At 27.7% G+C, this 22,017-nt stretch overlaps 2 protein-coding genes across 2 annotated transcripts; both read left to right on the top strand.

Annotated features, from left to right (window-relative positions):
- The first annotated feature begins 4,504 nt into the window (after window positions 1-4,504).
- Window positions 4,505-11,626, top strand: LOC137806149 (CRAL-TRIO domain-containing protein YKL091C). The gene is made up of 7 exons (XM_068606124.1): window positions 4,505-4,788; window positions 5,376-5,631; window positions 7,581-7,617; window positions 8,609-8,726; window positions 8,942-9,052; window positions 9,830-9,984; window positions 11,446-11,626. The coding sequence occupies exons 1-6, from the start codon at window positions 4,717-4,719 to the stop codon at window positions 9,977-9,979; spliced, it is 744 nt and encodes a 247-aa protein (XP_068462225.1). The 5' UTR covers window positions 4,505-4,716; the 3' UTR covers window positions 9,980-9,984; window positions 11,446-11,626.
- A 2,631-nt stretch (window positions 11,627-14,257) lies between these two features.
- LOC137806148 (probable RNA-dependent RNA polymerase 1) lies at window positions 14,258-21,917 on the top strand. Its single transcript, XM_068606123.1, has 6 exons — window positions 14,258-14,391; window positions 14,499-14,552; window positions 16,518-17,055; window positions 17,885-19,752; window positions 20,211-20,361; window positions 20,998-21,917. The coding sequence occupies exons 3-6, from the start codon at window positions 16,540-16,542 to the stop codon at window positions 21,880-21,882; spliced, it is 3,420 nt and encodes a 1,139-aa protein (XP_068462224.1). The 5' UTR covers window positions 14,258-14,391; window positions 14,499-14,552; window positions 16,518-16,539; the 3' UTR covers window positions 21,883-21,917.
- Window positions 21,918-22,017: the final 100 nt, after the last annotated feature.

Below are 22,017 nucleotides of genomic sequence, written 5' to 3'. Positions count from 1 at the left end.
TTCACTTTTTTTCTAATATAGTAATATATTTTTTGTGTTTATCCTTAGTGTTGTATCTAGAGTAAAATGCAACATAATTTACACGTGAAAGAAAAAAAAATACCACCTGGCAATTTTTTTTTTTACTGAAAACTGGTAATTTCTTTTTCTTTTTTCTAATAAATATAATTTTCAAAAGTATCTTACTCTAGAATAATAAAAAAACCTGTTTTGTGAATCTAAATTTCATTTTTTAACACGTGAGTTCTTACAACATAATTTTTTCTTTCCTTTACAAAATCATAAAGACAAAAATAGACTAAAATAAAATATTTATCTTAATTTTTATGTCAATTTTTGTATAAAACAAACTTTAAAGTCAACTCACTAATAAACATAATAAATGCTTTTTCATTACAGGCTAAAAGCAAGTTTGGTATTGACTATTTTGTTTTAATTTTAAACAACAAAAATATAATCTCTTCCTTTCTTTTTAATCTCTCAAATTAGACCTAACTTTCGCATTTTTTTTACAAGTTTGAATTCATAATGTCTGAAATAACTTGGTTTCATGCTAAATACCTCTAATATGAGTAGAGAGTATATTCATAAACATTGAAACAAAATGATCAATGACAAAGGTAGTTTTTTAAAACAAATACAAATTAAGAAAAAAATATTACAATAAGATAAATGAAGTAATTGAAACTTATAATAAAAAAAATATTATCAATTGATGACAACTCATCTTATCATAAGAGAAAAAAAATAAACACCCTTATGTCTTTAGTTAAGTTAGACTTAAAATAATTTAAATAATTTATTCATCATTTATCTTCATTTTCTGTTTAAAAAATTAAATTTAATAAACTTATATTGAGAAATAAATATAAAATACAATAAGTGCATTTTAACAAAACATTTCACTGTTTAAGGCATTTTAATGTGGAAAGTTTGATGCCAACAGAGGAGTTTAAAGATTCCATTTTCATGTAATTTGTGTCAGTGGCTAACAGACTTCATAAATTAATGTTACCAAATTGGTTTCACTTGGTTTTTGTTCTTTGACTTTTTTTTTATTCAAAGTATGGAATTAATTTATGAATCAAACTACATTATTTGTCCTTCAAAATCCAAATTTCTGGATATGTCACTCAGATTAAGGTTATTTTAATGGCCTTAAAAAATAAATAAACAAATAAATAAATAAATTTTAATGGCTTATATCCTCTATCATCTTCTTCTTCATGTGGTGGACCATCTCTCTTTGTCTTCTTCTCTCACTGTCAAATCTTTAATAAATTAAAATAATTAGAACATTTTAGCTTGACTTTTTAGTGATGTTCATGGTCTCTATTTACCAGAACCAGAAAAAACAAATAACTATTAACATAAATGATTTCATAATTAAAATTTTAAGATAGAAAGAGGAGGATTAATTGAGTTTGACATGTCTATATTTTGATATTAATGTTTTTGTTGTAATTGTTGTGATATGTTAGCCATTTTCATTACAGACTTGAAATGAGCTTTTAATTTATTTTTCATTTTTAAGAAGTTAATGATTTTATAATACTTTTACTTTAATAATATTTTTTCTAATTTTTTCCAATAAAAATTGTTTTTAAAATAAAAAACCTTTTTTTTAATTTATTTTATGACTATAGTTTTATTTAATATTCATAATTTTAACATTTATGTTATATCAATTCGATGTAATAGAAATATCTTATTCTTATAAAATGTGGACTTTAAATTTGAGATTCTAGTGATAGTATTGGAAATGTCTGAAATTAGGGAAATGAATATATCAAACACATTGAATGAAGGTTGTGGCATGTACAACTATTTACATTAAACTTTTTGGTTGAAAATTAGCTATAGACATAGTGGTGGTTGTTGATGAAGAGACTTGAATGTACCTAGACCAATTGTATTCCAAGCCTTTTTAGGTCTCTTTTGCTTTCAAATTTAATATTCACCAAACACCCTCTTGTACATAAACATTCATATGAAATTAATATAAAAAAGTTACATTTTTTTTCTTAAAAGAGATGTTTCTTATAAGAGATGCAACTATGGTCACTCAAGTACTAATGGGATCATGTATATTATGTTTTTAAAACTTGTTGTAAGTGATACAATTGAGCTCAGTCATTGGAAGGATACTTAAGTGTGAAGTAAGTACTCTTATAAGTTTTCTATCGGACGTGAGTTTAATCTATAGAATTATCTCGTACGAAAGTTTGCTTCAAAGAAAATAATAGAAATATACACTTAAAACAAGAATATAAACTAAATAAAAAGGGAAAAGAACAAGAACATCTCGACGATTCAAAGGAAACAAAGAAAATAATGGAAGAGAAGGACTATGAATTGATGTAAGATGTCATGTCACTCGGAGAAGCTCTAAAATAGGTGTTGATAGAGTCATCACTCGATCCAATAATTCAAGATAGGACTCAATTGAGAAGATAACTCTTTTTACTAAAAAAAATATCTTAATTCTTTAATATATTAAAGTTGTTGACAAAGAAAATAAAAAGTAGTAATTATAGGATACATAGTCGAAATTACTACGTAGATGTAATGTAAATGCACCTTAAAATTACATTGAAATTTAAACCTAACATCTAATGGCTAAAAATTGATCTATCCTAGGGATGAAAGTTCAAATTTCAAATTTCAAAATGAAATCAAGGAGAAAATAAATTAGTTGGCCAAAAATTGAGGAGAATGCATTTAATGCTTAGTTATGCTCCTTTCCCATTTGTCTTATCCTTTTTTTTGTTCTAAGGTGCATAAATTATTTCATAAGGCATGTCAAGTGAATGAAGTTACGATCGAATTATGGTGCTTGAATCTTTATACTCTTAAATAGAAAAAGTTGTGCCTAAACTACGAGTAAGTAAGTATCTGATGTAACAATTGGTGTCAAAACCAAATTCATGAGTTTGATTATTAAGGAAAACCTTTTGCTTAACTTTTCTTTACCTTGTCGAATGAATCCCATGTGGGATGAATGAGCTTCTTAGCCCTCTAATGTTCACACCCTACCTTATTGAGTTTCATGGGTTTAATTACAAAAATTGTTATTTGCATCTATTTTACTCAAGAAAGAAAATATAACCAATTTCTTAAAACGTCAAAAATAACAAATCATATTATTTTATTAAGATATAATTATTATTTTATATATATATATATATTTTAAGTAATTTACTCATAATTTATTGTGTATGTATTATGTTAATAATACATAATACACCAAGTTATAATATTAAGATCTAAATCTTATAAAACTTCCTAATTAGAGTAGGTTGTGTCTTACACTGAGTCATAAAAAAAATATTTTTTATATTAAAAAATATATATTTTTACCAACAATCAAATAAAACATTAATGAATTTTTTTATAAGAGTCTTGCATTGAAATAAAAATTCAAACTTTTATTTAAAAGTGATATGACATAACATAACCCACACAAATTAAATTAAAATCTTTAAACTAACTTTTACAGTAAAAATATCTTAAATATGTCATGCAGTGCAATTGATTTTAAAGTATTAAGTTACTTATTTATATATTTACTGCTGAAATTGTATTTAATATTTAAAAATAAATTATATTATAGATAATAATAACAGAGTTGTTGTAAGTGATAATATGAGTAGTAGTTAAGACAATTTTATGTTTTATTTTCTAAATTTATTATTTATTATATTTATTTATTTATACGAACTAAATATTGTAGTGACGTGTAAAATATACCATATACAATTAGTAACCTAGGTTCTACGTCCTAAATATTTGAAAGTTAATTAATAGTCATTTCACAATTATATCGTACTAATTCTATAAATACTTTACCTTTTATCATTCAATATAAATATTTTTAACATTGTCAATTAACAACAAATATACCAAATATAATTTAAAAAATAATATTATGAAAAAATGATAAATGTATAAGTATACGCAACAGGACAAAACTATATAACTTTCCAATTAAATTGTGATGCAGATTATTTTGTCAGTTTTCAACCAATTTCTTGATGAAAGAAAAATGAAATAAAATACAAAATATGTGAAACTATGTAGGACACACACTCACACACGTTTACGGATACGAGTACGAGTACGGATACAACACAGATATTGATACGATATATATACGAAGATATTCATAATTTTTAACAAAGATATATATAATTTTTAAAATATGTAGGATATGAAACACAAATTTATATATTATAATTTATATAAATTGATAATAAAAATTTATGTGTACAAGTATGTTTTAGTTATAATTTTATATAATATTTTTAATTTTTAAAATTATATTAAAATTGTTATATTTATTATAAATCTAACAAATATTTTTTGAATCGAAGATTTTATCAATATTGTATACAAGTATCTTACGGATATACCGTATCTTACCAGATGTGGGTATCGGTGTCGAATACGTGTATCCCCGCCCGAGTAATATATGTGAAATGAAATAAACCAAAATGAAGGAGACGTGTCCCACCCAACCAACTTCCTTTATATATTTCTTCCCTTTTTTCAACGGAATTAACTCTTCTTTCTTCCATCCTTCTTCTTCTTCTCCTTCTTCCATGTGTTGATGTCACTCTGAAAATCTGCTTTCTCACTTCCAAGATCTTTCCTTTCTTCTCCTCTCTGGGACCTGCTCTCAGTTTGTTCCAACCCCATCACTTTTTCTCCGCCCAAATGGAACAACAAAGAGATTTGGCACTTACCCAGATGAGAAAATCCGTTGAGAAGCTTGGTTCTTCTGCAGAGGTTAACCCAATCTGTTATTTTTCTTATGCAACCTACTCACTCTGTGTTTCTAGTTCTACTATTGTTCTTGATTCTGTTTTTGTTTTTATTTAATTTTTGGTTAAAATTGGTGTTAGTTCTTATTTTTAATCTTTGCATTTTCTTATAGTATGAATGTGAAGTGTTGGTGGCTTTTTTCTTTTAAGTTAAATTAGGTTTCATACTCAGAGTTCGTTAGGCTATTTTAGTGTGAAACCATAGCATATATATCACTGTAAATAGTTTTATAGAGTTAATTTAAGTTTAAATTTTTAAATTACACTTCTGATGTGAATTTTTCCTTCCTCTTTGTGGAACTAAGAGTATTCAAGTGAGAGACAAAATTCTTAATTATGAAAGAAAGTAGTAAAATCATTGTTATTTTTTGTACTTGGGAACTTTTTGAGAGTCTAGAAGGATTCTTAATACACTAAAATAATAAATGTTATTGCATGATGCTTTCTGAAACAATCATTTTCATCTTTTTTCACTTTCCTTTTCCATTCATATTTCAAACTTTTCTCTCTTTTTCACTCTCTCTGATTCATAGTATTGTACACATTCTGTAGGGGTATAGTGACCATACACTGATAAGGTTTTTGGTTGCTCGATCAATGGAAGTGGAAAAAGCAGCAAAGATGTTTGTGCAGTGGCAGAAGTGGAGGAGTGCCATGGTGCCTAATGGATTCATTTCAGATTCTGAAATTCCAGATGAACTTGAAGCAAGGAAGATCTTCTTGCAGGGCTTGTCTGGGGATAAATTCCCTATCATGATTGTTCAAACAAACAGACATTTTCCTGCCAAGGATCAGATTCAGTTCAAGAGTAATTTCCTTCCCTTCTTCAAACTCCATTCAATTCCAAACTCTAATTTTTTTATGAAAAGAGTTTTTAGGATTAACCATGTTCTTAGTCTGATGAATTTATACATATTTTCTCATTAGTTTCAACACAAAAATCATGTTCTGTGTCAACTCTGTTTGATCTAGTTGGTAAAATCTTATTGAGTTTATGTATGAGTCCTCAAATTTATCTTCCTAAGCTTTTTTGTACCAAAAGATTATTGTTTCCTTTTGATCATTGGTTAGAAATGTGCAATTATATAATGATCCTATTAAAGAGATTGAAGATATACTTAAGTCAGGATTTTATTATCATTTATCTTTATTTTCTATTAAAAATTTTAAAAGTAACAATTTTATATTAAAAAATATATGTATAAGGTACCATAAATGTATTTTTTAACACAACTTTTCACTGTTACATGTATTTCTTCATCTTTTGGATAACCATGTTATCCTTAGGCTTTGCTAATAAATAATTTCAGGATTTTATCATCATTTATCTTCATTTTCTGTTTCAAAAATTAAATCTCATAAACTTATATTGAGAAATAAATATAAAATACAATAAGTACATTTTAACGAAACATTTCACTGTTTAATGTATTTTTCAGAAGTGAATGTGGAAAGTTTGATGCCAGTACATGGAGTTTAAAGATTCCATTTTCATGTAATTTGTCTCAATGGCTAATATTCTGAAAGACTTCATAAATTAATGTTACCAAATTGGTTTCACTTGGTTTTTGTTCTTTGACTTTTTTTCTGTTCAAAGTATGGAATAATTTATTAATCAAACTATATTATTTTTCCTTCAAAATCCAAATTTGTGGATATGCCACTTAGATTAAGGTTATTTTAATGGCTTCTCTCCTCTATCATCCTCTTCTTCATGTGGTGGGCCATCTCTCTTTGTCTTCTTCTCTCACTGTCAAATCTTTAATAAATTCAAATAGTTAGAACATTTTAGTTTGACTTTTTAGTGATGTTCATGGTCTCTATTTACCAGCCATAGAAAAAAAAAACTATTTACATAAATGATTCCATAATTAAAATTTTAAAGATAGAAAGAGGAGGATTAATTGAGTTTGGCATGTCTATATTTTGATATTAGTGTTTTTGTTGTAATTGTTGTGATATGTTAGCCATTTTCATTACAGACTTATGAAATGAGCTTTTAATTTATTTTTTATTGCTAAGGAGTTAATGATTTTATAAGATTTTTACTTTAATAATATTTTTTTTTCTAATATTTTGCAATAAAAATTATTATTATTATTTTTTTAATTTTATGACTAAAGTTTTATTTAATATTCATAATTTTAAAATTTATGTTATATCAATTCGATGTAATAGAAAGATTTTATTCTTATAAAATGTGTACTTAAATTTGAGATTCTGAAATAAATATAGACATATTTAGTAAATTTAAGATTCTGGAAGAATGCTAGGAGTTTGCATATGATCTTCAGGGAACTTTTAAGAAAGAAATTTTTATGTTTTTATAATTTTTTTTATAAATAAGTTAATTTTAATTTATGGAAATGTTTATTGTTTTCAAAAAAATTTAGAAATTTTATGAAAAAAATTATTCAAAGATATATATGTGATTAAATAGTTGGCTCTTGCCATTGTAAGCACATTGAACCACACATGTTCAGTCTTTTGAAAGGGTGTAGACCTTCAAGCATCACCTAAAACAAAAAATGAGGTAAAACAATAAGAAGTCAAGATACAATGTAACTATAGAATATGTTATATTTTCCTTTTCATGCTTCCATATTATTTCTCCATATTGTTATATTTGATGATTATCAATTTAGTAATTCTTAATTGACTTTTAATTTGGTTATTGGGGGATTGATAAAATTGTTTCACTACCTTCTTTAAATTTTTCAAGTTTGGCTGACTGTCCTATTCTGTTCATTGATTCAGAATTTGTTACATATATGTTGGACAAGACAGTTGCAAGGTACTGTGATTTCACTAACACTGTGGTGCTTTTATTTATAATAATTAACCTATTTTACTTTTTTTTTATGGTTATGTGGTGATAGATGATTGTTTAAATTGGCATGTCAATCTAGTTAAGATGTAAATTTTTACAGTGATACGTAACATGATAGCTTTTACTTAATTTGAGATGTCAGTTTTTACCGTGATACAATTTTTACTTAAAAAAATAATTGACCTATTTTCTGTACATTGTAGAAGTATTCTAGCTGCTTTAGGAGAGGCTCATTTACACATGGATATCTGTTTTAGGACTTAAATTGAAAACATCTAAAGTGATGTAATGAAAAGAGGGAAAATGATTCAAATCCAAAGAGCATGCAAAGATTATCTGAATCAGACAGATCTTTTTGTTATCAGCAAATAATAAATAAAATAAAATGAGACACTTCAGGTTGTCCCAATCCTTATACAAATAATTTTAACACAAGCTTTTTATCACCCAACCGACTGGAGATTTAACAGACATTACAAAACATCTACCACATTAATATATCATAACGAGATACAAAACGGTACATACAATAAGAGAGAATGAGGTGAATTTGATATTTTGTTTTTTAGTGCTTAAAAACTAAATTTTAGATAGTAGAGGTGGAGGTAGAAGATGGTAAAGTGCAAAAAAGAATATGAGTAACACCAAAACACAAATTCTTTCTTTCTACATTTTTCTCACCCCATACTATTTATTGATTCATTTAAATATTCACAAATCATTAGGAGAGAGTTCTAACTAGGTAAATTTTTTTGAAGTTTTGGGAAAGCACATGTGTACTTGTTCTGTTACAATATCTTTGCCTAATTTTTAAAATAAAGGCAATTCATTGTTTTACCTCCTAACTACAGTAAAGGTTGTATTATCAAATAGTAATTTTCATCTGTGCTCTCTCTTTATTCTCTTAATCTGATAGAATGTTAAGAAATTAATATTTGATGTTTTTCAACTTCAGTGCTTTCAAAGGAAGGGAAGTAGGGAATGAGAAGTTGATTGGGATTATTGATCTGCAAAATATTTCATATAAAAATATTGATGCACGTGGGTTGATCACAGGATTTCAATTTTTACAGGTAACTTCCATTTTTTTTCCCTTGAAATTTGCATGCATTATTATAAATGCCAATATGTAAAATCAGACTTCCACTTTATTGTAATTTTGGTTAAAATCCCTGTTCATATCATGTCTGAATTGGCATCAATATAGTGTGGCATTTTATCAACATTCATTGGAAAGATGAACAGAGGATATAATCTAATATTTTTTCTGTTCTTGGTTGAACTGCAGAATTACTACCCTGAACGTTTGGCAAAGTGCTATATTTTACACATGCCATGGTTTTTTGTGAGTGTTTGGAAACTAGTTTCTCGTTTCCTAGAGAAGGCTACCTTAGAAAAGGTACTTACTATATCTTAAGAGGAAATTTTATGCTTGTGCACACTTGTCATTCATGGCTACATGCATCACCTCTTTTCTAATCTCCCATTCTCCATTCTAATTTTATGATTCTCATAGTTTAATCATATTTCTGAACCAAATGAAAATCAGCTACATAATCAGAACTCCTTTTGAATCAGAATTGGGACATAATGTCTGAATGTGACACAATAAGGTAGATTTAGTAACAAATCATATAGATACTAGGTTTCTATAAGAAAACTAATATTAATTTTGTGTTTTCTAGTTCTTAGTTGTTTCTTTTTGTACTTATGATCTTTTAATTTATCTTTTCTTATTCTAGTTTTTATGAACTTTTATTTTACATTATATCTCTTTAACTAGATCTAGAATGAGTCTACTGATTATATATATTCAGACTCTTTGTTTTGATCCAAGTAAAGAAAAGAAAATAGAAGAAATATTCTTTCTCATATTTTTTGAGGTTTAAAGTTTGGATAAAGAATAAAAATCAATTTTGCGTTATACTACATGGACGGAAAACATATTTAACCTTTTAATAATTGAAATGACTTATAGACGAAAACATATTTAACCCTTTTATTAATTGGTATGAGTGAAGAATAAAGTGAAGGTTACACATTCAACCTTACTTTTGTTGGTACCTAAAAAGTATGGTATTTGAGTTTTGAATTTTGTTTAACTTGAATGAATTCCTTAGTTTAAGGGTCTAAATGCTTTATGTTTAAGTTCATGAGGTTTTGATGGTGGATGCAGATTGTAATAGTGACGAATGAGGATGAGAGAAGAGAGTTCATAAGAGAGGTTGGTGAAGAAGTTCTCCCAGAACTATATGGTGGAAAAGCCAAGCTTGTAGCTATCCAAGATGTTGAATTGCCACCACTGCAAAATGGATCAATAAACTGATTAAGGTGATTTGCCTCACATGCAGTTATGTCCTCTATCATTGGAGAGAAAAAAAAAGAGAAATGATTTTCTTCAAATTAAAATTACTTTATATATAAATTAATTTGTAAAAGTTCTCTTATATAATTTTTCTATTTTTTATTTATTTTTAACTTATGTATAATCTATTTTAACATATAAAAAAATATTTTCTTTTTTCTTATTTTTCTGAAGTACAAGTTTTTAAGAAGAAATTTAGAAACTCTAACCCCTATTATCTATCACAACTTTCTTTCACATAAAATTGTTAAATAGAAGTTAATCTTGTCAAAAAAATATAATTTCATAATTTATCTATTATCCATGCAATTTTATAGTCTTGTTTTCTTTATATTGTCTTAATTCACCTTTATTTTATTCCAAATCCATTATTAACTTTGAAAGTAGTTGTATGTTTGTTATATTAGAAAAAAAATGTTCCTATTTTTTCTTTTATATAATAGTAGAGGTAATACATATACTAAAATTGAATTATTTTTCTTTTTCTAAACCCAATTTAAAAACATATTTTTTAGCATTTAAAAAAATATTTAATCATAAAATTTGTTGGGTTAATTTTGATTCATTAAGTATTGACCAAAATATCCAACCATAAAACAAAATGGACACACTTGTTCAAATTTGTTTTATTAATGAATAGATTGAATGAATGTAGTTATAGATGAACTAAATTGATGCAACAAATGAATATAATATGACTTACACATCCACATAATAAAATGTTGCATAATTTTTTTTTTAAAAACATAATAATTTTTATTATTTGTTATTCTTATATATTTTTCAAATAATAAGATACTATATATAAGTATATGTGTGTATATGTAAAAGTAGTGAAAACCAACATCAAACATCGAAGTGAAAAATTAATAAGAATACTTTATTATTAAAATAAAATCACTACCCCATTTTAAAAAGTAATTAAAAACCATTTATACAATTGTTGCCACTCTTGAATAATTTTTGGATAAAAGATAAATTATTATACAACTATATAATTTTTTTTAACACTTCTTATTCCTATAACATAATTTAATTGAAAAGGAGAGATGAAATAAACAATAATTTAAAACTATTAATGAAAGTAACAAAAATAAATATAAAAGTTATTAGACTCTATAAACCACGTGAACAAAATTGTTTATATGTCATTTTAAGTCAATAGGTATCTTTTTACCTTCCCAATTTAAATTTTCTCATTAAATAATTAATTCTTAGCTTATGCACTTCTCACTATCTTAAGTAATTAATGTTAGAGAAAAATATAACTCACTATTTAAAAGTATAAATAAAATATATAAATTTGATTAGATATCTTTTTATTTTAAATGTAACATTTCTTTTATTAACCAAAGAAAAAAAAGTATTAGAAATATATTTTTAATGCAATATTTATTGTTCTCATGTTTACTTACTTTCTTTAACAGGTGGAGTTGGCTCTCATTCCTCTGACCAGTGTTAAGTTCATTTGTCATTGTGATCCACAACTACACTAATATTTAGCAAATTCCAACTTATTTGGAGAATTCAATCTAAAGACATTGAGTTTCTCATAAAAACAAATAATATATAATGATAAATGATTGATAATAAATTAAATTATATAAATATTGTGTTCTTATAATATCTTACATTTTTATTAATTTCATTCTTGATAATTTTTTTATTCATTAAAATAAAAAAAATAAAATAAATAAAATGAGATACTTTAAGGTTATCCCAATTCTATACATACACTTCAGGAGTGTCTCGATCCTTATACAAAGATGGCTAAGGTCAACATGCTCAACACTCTAAATAATGTATAAATAATCTTCTAAATAACTTTTCATGCTTATTTTCTATTTGAAAAAATTATAATAAAAAACATTATAAAATAAAATTGAGTTGCCAAACAAGAAAAAAAAATTAAAAAACTTTCTAAAGATTGAGAAATATTTATGAGTCTATTTTCACTATTAGAAAATTACTAAATAAAAACTAATTTATACACAAAATAATTAGTTACTATGTTAACTAAATTAGATACTATTTTATAGATTAAAAAATTATTAGTATGTAAAGTAGTTTTTAAATTAGTATCTATTTAATTAATTAATATCTAATTAGTTATGAAGTTTTAGCTATCAATCTTAAAATCTTACTATTTTATAGATTAAAAAATTATTAGTATGTAAAATAGTTTTTAAATTAGTATCTATTTAATTAATTAAGATCTAATTAGTTATGAAGTTTTAGCTATCAATATTAGAATCTAAATTAATTGGTAATTAATACCTTGATAACTAATTAGATATTAATTTAAACATTAATTTTTAAATTTTATTAATAATAAAAATTATTTTAAATATCAATAATTTTTTTAGTTTTTAAAATTAATATTTTATTTTATTAATATAGTAATTAATTAGTTTTTATCTAATAATTTTATTGTAGGTTGATAACTTTCTCACGTTTTATATCACATAAGTTTAATATACTAAGATCTAACAAAGGAATTCAGAAAAAAAAAAACATTAAATTTTTCAGTAAAACCAAATAAATTATATTTGATTCTAAAATAAGTAAAATTTGTAGATGTTCAAAACTTGAATGAGATATTTTAGATATAGCTTTTGTAGTAAAAGAAAGGATATTAGTGTTTACCAAACTATAAACAGAAACTTTTAGTACTCCACTGTTCTATTATCTCGTAAAATTACCATGAAGATTGAATTAAATTAATCATAAGTGATTAAAGGAGTTTAAAACCTTTATAATAATATATTGGAACTTAAAAATTCATATTAAATTAGATGTGTCACATTGTACTGGTATCTACATTTTAATCTGTATACGTAAATAACAAAAACGAAATTATATTTAATTAAATTAGATAATATTTTAGAAACTAAAAAAATTATCAGTATCCAAATTAGTTTTTATTACTGATAAATAGTTTCTAAATTGATATATCTAATTAGCTACTAATTATTTAGATTCTAAAATTGATAGCTAAAGATTGATAACTAATTAAATATCAATTTAGAAACTATTTATCAATATATAAACTAATTTAGATATCAATAATTTTTTTAGTCTCTAAAATAGTATTCAATTTAGTCAATATAACAACTAATTAATTTTTTTCTCTAAATTTAATTTCTTTTTAATGATTTTCTTTGTAATGTTAAATAACTTTATTTTATTCTAATTTTCTATTTTTTCACTTTTGATATTACTGAATATAAAAAAAAAATGGTAGGTTGAGCTTTATTCTCTGAGTTTCTTTTTGACTTTGAGGTTGTTTTGGACTTTTCCAAAGTATGAAAGTGAAGAAAAGAATGAGAATCCTGGTTCCTATACTTGCCCTCTTATCAAGGAAAAGGCAAGGCACATATACCTCGTACACAAAACTAAGGACTCAAAAATTATTTTTTATTTATGAAAAAATAGCAAGATACATAAATAATTAAAAAAATAATAAAATTGTAAGGAAATAAAGAAGTAGATGGGAAATATATAAATATTCCATTGATTTAATGGAAAATATAGTAATATTGTTATTCTTATCATAAATGTAATGTAAAATATAAAAACTTTCCATAATAGAAAATATATTGAGTTTGCATTATTACACAATAAAATAATTAATTAAAAATAAATTTTAAAGATAAAAAATAATTAGTTACTATATTGACTAAATTATATATTATTTTATAAATTAAAAAAAATATTGATTTCTAAATTAGTTTCTATTATTGATAAATACTTTTTAAATTGGTATCTAGTTAACTACCAAAGTTTTTGCTACCAGATTCTAAATTTAGTAGCAGAAACTTTGATCGCTAATTAAATATCAATTTAGAAATTATTTAACAATAATATAAATTAATTTAAAAACCATATTTTTTTAGTTTTTAAAATGGTCTCTAATTTAATCAATACAGTAACTAATTATTTTTTTCACTAAAATTAATAATTATTTAATGATTTTTTTTAATATTATTATAGTTATTATTATTAAAAAATAAACTTTAAATTGACTCAACTTTACGAAATCATTATATAATTATATACTATAAAATTTTCTTATATCAATGATATCAATGGGACGTAAAATTTCTAACAATTATATATTAACTATACCTTCATGATAGCTTATAAATAAGGGGTAAAATGTTTATAATATTAATATTAATTTTTAATCAGTAAGAGAGCTTTTTGTCGAATGAAATGGAAGAGATTGTGATAAATAAAACTTGTACACTCTAACAATCATATAAAGTTAAGTAGCCATTTCAAATTCCATCTCTAGGGAAAAGGGTCCATTGTCTAGTGCACTATTTCTTCTTGTTCTTTTATGCATCTTCTGGGTTTCTCAAACCAGAGAGGTACACTTTGAGTTTTCTTTCAGCTTGCATGTTGGTAAATTATGTTTTGATGTTTCAACTTTTTGTGGTTTTAATTACTTTGGAGCTATGAAAATGCATGTTTTTAGTTGAAAGCTGCTGCTGCTGCTGCACTTTTTGGCCTTCTGCAAGACATTCTACAAGTAAGTGTTGTATAACATGCACCAGATCTCTTGTAGTTGTTCTCACAGAATTGAATTTGCATGGTTTTATTTTGATGACTTCAGTAGTAAAGAATACAAGTGTTTAGAATTTGAAGTTTGAAAATTATGTATAACTATTTCATGATGAAACATCTTCCTATGTTAAGATTCAATTTCAAGTAGTAACAGTGTGAGTAAAAAATCTTTCACCACAATGCATTTTGCAAAGAATCATTTCACACCCTTTCATTTTTCTCATCCCTATCTCAACAACTCCCTCTTTTCTCTCACCTGCTACCTCTCTTCTCTCCCTTTAAGTGAGTTGATCTCACTTTAAGTAAGTTTGATATCGGTTGAGTAGAAATGAGTTAGAAGAGTAGTGTTCTAGTTAAGAGAGATGTGTCATTACTAGAGCATACAGTTAAGTCAAAAACAGTGATTTCTAGCCCTTAAGAATGTTGTGTCTTGATGATCGGTCTTTTATGCTGGATACATTCCTTTCCGTTTCCTAGTCGCATTAAGTCATGATAACTCTGATCTCGCGTATCTGTCAATTACCATGATCTCTGTCCCATCACTCATAAATACTATGATCAGAAATGATTCACCCATAAACACTACCGAGCTTGACCCATGACCATACAAATAGTATATAAGAAAAGAGACAGACCTATTTATTACCTTAAGGTTTTAGATTGAAAGTGGTGTCTTGACTTTCTTATATGAAATGTTCATTACTCATTGCTTTCTATACAAGAAAAAAAATCTAAACATTGGCAATGGTTTGTTTTATTTTGAAATTTAGAAATATAATGATGTTCTTGAAATTTTTTTTATCAGTGTTCTTGAGGGTTATGTAGTGATATATTTTGTCTCCATGTAGTACTTATTATTCTTCAAATCCATTATACACTCCATTCTGTCTCTCTCCCACCAAGCAAAGAATTATTGGTAGACCACATTCCCTTCTTTAAACTATCATGTTATAACAAGTAGCCTTTCCTCTACAGTAATGCATTGAATAAATGTTCATCTTATATAATTGAAATTTAGAATACATAAATAATATTAAATATATAAATTATAAATTATTATTATGATTTATAGTATATAAATAATTTTAAAAATATAAATTATAGTTTATATTTATGATAAAAAAATCATATTGCAGTATAAGACTACATTTACTTATTGGTAATTTAAAAATATTATTGAAATTCAAGATGAAAATGATAATTCGAATAAGGGACAAAATTACTAGAAAAGTAGTTTCTGAAAAAAGTTCTTAAAGATGATGACAATATATTTTATTTATATATGGAGGAAAAATATAAATGTATGCATGAAAAAATAATGCAACATAAGCTAAACAAATAGATTGCCATCATGTTCTTTATTTATGACTTTAACAAAGTAGTAGAATTTCTTTGAAGAACTTGGTATATGTGATTTATGAATAATAAGTAAACCATTTTCAATTCAAAATTTTAAGGTAATGTAAGTTTGTGGATTTTCTTCTTATATATTACTCATTTTATTTAGTTTTATCAATATGGAACTTCTAATATACTTGATTTGATTTTTTAATAAAAAACATTTGAAGTCTGAGTTTCTTTCTTGATACACCTTTATCTGGTGACAATATTCTTTTCATTATTAATTATTTTTTATCAGCAAAGAATGAAATTAGATTAAGAGGGATATAAAAGGGTATCTCAATCCTTTTACATAAACCAAATCACATTAAGAATCTCCAAGAATAAAGAGATGAACAAACACCCCAGAAGCAATAGATAGAAATTTTTGCTATATAAGCTAGACATCCTATTCCAGCTAGCATCGTGCTCATATTGGAATCCTTTTTAGTTTAAGAATATACATTTCCTAAATTTTGATCTAGTTTTGTTCTTTCAGAGGATCTGGTAATGATTGAGCACTTATTTTCCATTCACATCTAAATTTCAGGTAAACAAATCAAGTGAACACTATGTGGAAGACAATTCAAATGCATGGATTCCCAGCTACAGTGTCAGCTGAAGAGGTGAGGAAATTTTTGGAACAAAACACAGGCCCTCAAACTGTTCATGCTGTGGAGATTGAGCAGCTCAAAGAAGGAGATCCTACCACACATGTTAATGTTAAATTTACAGACAAAAAAAGTGTTGAAACAATCTTGCTCTTAGTTACTCAAAACCTATCATATGGTGACCATGTTCTAAATGCTACAGAAATAAAACATGACATTTTGCCAAAGCAGAGAAACTTTTCTCACAGCCTAGATGACATAGCAGTGCACTTTGGATGTCAAACATCCAAGAACAAACTTAGTGTACTCTGGGAACATCAAAGTGCTTCAGTCAAATTCGGGTTCAGACTGAGAAAGATGTTTATATTTTTCCATTATTTGTCAGTGGATTATAAGCTGCAGATTTCTTCTGAGAGTATGTCACGTATTGAGCTGCATCACTCAGATGATTTGACCAAGAAGCTCCTCCTTTTTCAGGTTAGTTTTCTACATTGTTCGATCCCTTACTTTTCTTTATGGTGTCCAAATCCTTATGAAAAGATTCAAGAAACAAGGACAAGTACACATCCACAAGTCATAACTTCATATGCTCTTTCAAGTATCATATCAACTAAGATTGGCAAATATATCCATATATCACCCTTTTTGGGAAGTCTCACATTGATTAACTCAGTTCTTGAAGTGCAACTTATATATTTGTCAGACTGGTTAAACAAATATCAACTCATTCTAAGATGAAATTTGACCTCATAATAGAGCTTATAGTTCATCTTCATAATTGCTTGTTCTTGCATATGCATATGTGTCACTTATATTCTATTTGACATGAAAATAATGCCCCAGAAGTATCATGAAAGTGCAGAAAATGCTTTCTGCATTGTTCTTTTCCACAGCACCATGTCAAAACCTATGTAGCATATGTTTCAGTTTTTTTTTTTTTTTAATCGTAGAAAGATGTTTCTCATTGCTGGTTTAAAAGAATTTTTTCTATATTTTTATAATTATATTAAAAATTTATATAATAAATTTGAGTTTTTTTGAAAATTAATGTTGTATTTCTCCTTTTTTAAATTATTTTAGAACCGTATTAGAATTGTCAGAAATCCAAGAAATATTTTTGAATTGGTCTCCTACTAATATCAATGTCCGATACGTGTGGACACGTCATTTAAGAGGTGTGTCTGAGCTTCATAGGTCAAAACTTAAGGACTTAACTATTTTACCTTAACATGAATCTTGTTCTGGTAGTTTTAGCTTGACTACAGAGAAGAAATCTTATTCTTCCACTTTCTCTTCCAAATGCTAGTTATGCAACGCTCCTCTGATCTATGAGAAAGATGTTTCCAAAAGCAAATATTTTAAGGAGGCTTGTGACAACAACCATTGGTTTCGAGGAGTAGATTTCACCCCATCATGCAGCATCGGACAATCTCCTACTTTATGTATTGAGCTTCCAAAAAGTGTTGAAGTTCCAAAGTTCAACCAGCACTATCGTAATTATACTGAAGTTGATGACAGTGTCTTCACTCTTGACAGACACATTGGTTTCTCTTCTAACTTCAATTTTGTTCCCATAGTGAACCCTCCACAAGGCTTCAACTTACCATACAAAATTTTGTTCAAAATCAACTCACTAGTTCAGTGTGGATGTCTTCCTCTGTTGGCAATTGACATCAATTTTTTTCAACTGGTTGACCCTGGAAAAGTAAAGCTTGAATACATAGAAAGTGCCCTGCATAAATTAGATCAACTAAAAGTGTGCTGCTATGAACCTGCACAATGGTTGGAGAAACAATATAAGAAATACTCAGAAAATGGTCTACTTCCAGTATCTAGTGCTATTTCATTGGATGATGGGTTGGTCTATGTGCATAGAGTGCAAGTAACTCCATCCAAAATATATTTCTGTGGTCCTGAAGTGAACCTTTCTAATCGTGTCTTGAGAAACTATCCTGAAGACACTGATAACTTTCTTCGTGTTTCTTTTGTTGATGAAGACATGGAAAAACTACACTCAGCAGATTTGGTGCCAAGTTCATCTTCTGTGAGCATGGACAGAGAAACAAAGCTTCATGAGAGGGTACTTGCAACACTTAAAAATGGCATAGAAATTGGTGATAAGAAGTTTGAGTTTCTTGCCTTCTCACCAAGTCAGTTGAGGGATAACTCTGTGTGGATGGTTGCATCAAGAACTGGACTTACTGCATCTGATATAAGAAACTGGATGGGAGAGTTTCATGAAATCAGAAATGTGGCCAAGTATGCAGCAAGGCTTGGTCAATCATTCAGCTCTTCCAGGGAAACAGTGAGAGTTGAAAGACATGAAGTGAAAATTATTCCTGATATAGAATTCAGAAGAGGTGAAAACAAATACTGTTTCTCTGATGGAATTGGGAAGATATCTTATGAATTGGCTCAAGAAGTGGCTAAGAAATGTGGTTGTAGGGATACTCCTTCTGCATTTCAAATCAGATATGGAGGGTACAAAGGTGTTGTTGCTGTTGATCCTACCTCATCAACTAAACTGTCCTTAAGAAAGAGCATGTGCAAGTACAAGTCAGAAAACACAAATTTGGATGTTTTGGCATGGAGCAAATACAAACCTTGTTACCTTAATCGTCAAATAATCACCCTTTTGTCCACACTCGGGGTTCAGGATCAAGTCTTCAGAAAGAAACAAAGGGAAGTTCTTAATCAACTTAAAATGTTGTCAAGAAATCCGTTGATGGTATTAGATTATATGTCCACAGGAGAGATTGCAAAGGTTTTGAAGGAAATGCTCATTTGTGGCTTTCATCCAAATAAGGAACCATTTGTTTCCATGATGTTGCAAACATTATATGCATCAAAACTACAGGAACTGCAGCTCAAAACTAGGATACTTGTTAAGAGAGGAAGAGCATTGTTAGGATGCTTGGATGAAACTAGGACTCTAAAATATGGAGAGGTGTTTGTGCAGATAGCTCACCAAAGAAATAAGCAATTTCTTGCTATGTCCTCTCTTTCTTCTAACAGATATGCATCAAACAAAAGCAAACATATTGTTAAGGGAAAGGTAATTGTAGCCAAAAATCCCTGTCTACACCCGGGAGATGTTCGAGTTTTAAGAGCAGTGGATGTACCTTCTCTGCATCATATGGTGGACTGTGTTGTTTTTCCACAGAAGGGGAGAAGGTATGACTTCCATTTTACTATTTCCTATTCCCAGAACAGCATACACATGAAGATATTGATCCAAGTGTTTTCAGATTAAAATTTCACACATAACATGTCAATTCAATAATTTATTTTCAATGTAACATAGCATAATGTACCTAAATTTCTGTTTAGAAAACATAGTATAGTTTTAGCATATTGCATGAAATTAAATTATGACAAGCTCAATTTCTTGAGGGTGGTGGAATGGTTTTCAATGCATTTTTGTGATTACATGAAAAGGACTTTATTCAATGAAAGAAGTCAATAACATTGTCTTGGATTTTCTTTTCATTCTTGCTCACAGATTCCTAGAATAGTTGGCCTATTCATTAGCTACCAAGTGTTCCTTTCAGCCACTACCATGTCAAATTGATGGAAGAGATTACATTTTCAATGTGTATGCTTTTTCTGATTTCATTTGTGTTTTCATGTAGACCACATCCCAATGAATGTTCAGGAAGTGACTTGGATGGAGATATCTACTTTGTCAGCTGGGACCCTGATCTTATTCCTCCTCGTCAGGAAAATCCCATGGATCATGCACCATCTCCAGTTGTGAATGTGGATCATGATGTTACATTACAGGTATTGATTTAACAGAAGTACAATTGATAGAAGGGAGGGAATCAAGAACACAGCAAACATAAATTTTTACCTCCTATGAGAAAAACAAAGATTGTCTATCAGATAACTCCATCCACTAGTTAGGTTAATCCATGCTGTATTTTTGCAGTTGGGAATCATTCTAACAAACTACAAATAAGAAATAGAGGAAATATACATAGCAATAGAGAAACATTGATATAAAATGTTCTTATAAAACTTTACATGTCTGAAAAGGTGACTGACTTTGGATTAGTGAATGATACTCAGCACAAAGCAATGTTATCAAAAAAGTATAGGCATTGATTTCTTTTCAGAAATTGTTGTTATAAATCTTGTTTTATGCCTTAATCTAAACTTGGACCTGAAAAGTAAAAATGTGAATCTATGAGAACATATAGCACAACTACTTTAGACAAAGAGTGAAACAAACCTCCACAATATACCTGACTCGATTCTTGCTTATTAAGAAATGAACTTTAAGTCTAATTTAACTTTATAAAACCGGTTTAGTCAATATGGATCTCCAACACTGTTTGTATAGAAATTAAACACAATCTGAGAGCTTTTTCTTATGGTTTAATTTGTTGGCAATGACATATCGCTATCTGGCTACAGGAAGTTCAGGAGTATTTTGCTCACTACATAGTTAAAGACAAGTTGGGCATTGTTGCAAGTGCACACACGGTGTTTGCTGATAAGGATCCTCAAAAAGCTATGAGCCCTGCATGCATTGAGCTTGCAAAGCTACACTCAGTTGCTGTTGATTTTGCAAAATCTGGTGTGCCAGCAGAAGTTCCACAACATCTACGCGTGGAAGAGTATCCAGATTTCATGGAAAAGCCAGATAAACCAAGTTACCAATCAAATAGCATAATAGGAAAGCTTTATCGTGAGGTGAAGAATGTTGCACAACACAAGAGTCTCACCAAACCCTTCACAAGAAGAGTGGCAAGGCAATCATACGACAGTGACATGGAGATTGAAGGCTTTGAGAAGTACACAGCAAGTGCTTGTGAATACAAGAACATGTATGACTTCAAGCTGGGGAACCTAATGGATTACTATGGTATAGAAACAGAAGCAGAAATAATGAGTGGCAATATCTTGAAAATGTCAAAAACCTTCAGAGAAAGAAAGGACTTGGAAGGAGTTAATCATGCTGTGATGTCTCTAAGAAAGGAAGCTAGAAGCTGGTTCAATGTGATGATAAAAAACAAGTCAAATTCTGAAGTTGATGATGGTGATGTTGCCTATGCAATAGCATCAGCTTGGTACCATGTTACATATCATCCTAGGTACTGGGGGTCCTACAATGAAGGGCTAAAGAGGGATCATTTTCTCAGCTTCCCATGGTGTGTGCATGACACTCTCATTCAGATAAAGAAGGAGAAAGTAAGACAGAGAACTTTTTCAATGGAGTTCTGGAGAATACTGAAACTCATTCCTCTGTTGCTGTTTTTCTTCCTATTGTGGATAATAGTACAATATCTAAGGAGTTGAATATGTAGCTCAAAGATATACATTTACTTCATGTACATTCCTTCTTGTCTTACTTGAAGAAACTTTTTCATAAAAGCTTAAGAAAATGAATTTTTTTTAAGTTAAAATTAATCTATCTATTTTTTTTCAAGTTAT

Source organism: Phaseolus vulgaris, chromosome 3 (genome assembly GCF_000499845.2).
Source record: "Phaseolus vulgaris cultivar G19833 chromosome 3, P. vulgaris v2.0, whole genome shotgun sequence".
NCBI lineage: Eukaryota > Viridiplantae > Streptophyta > Magnoliopsida > Fabales > Fabaceae > Phaseolus > Phaseolus vulgaris.
The sequence above is the reverse complement of the archived record's forward strand: the minus strand, read 5'-3'. Positions and strand labels throughout refer to the sequence as shown.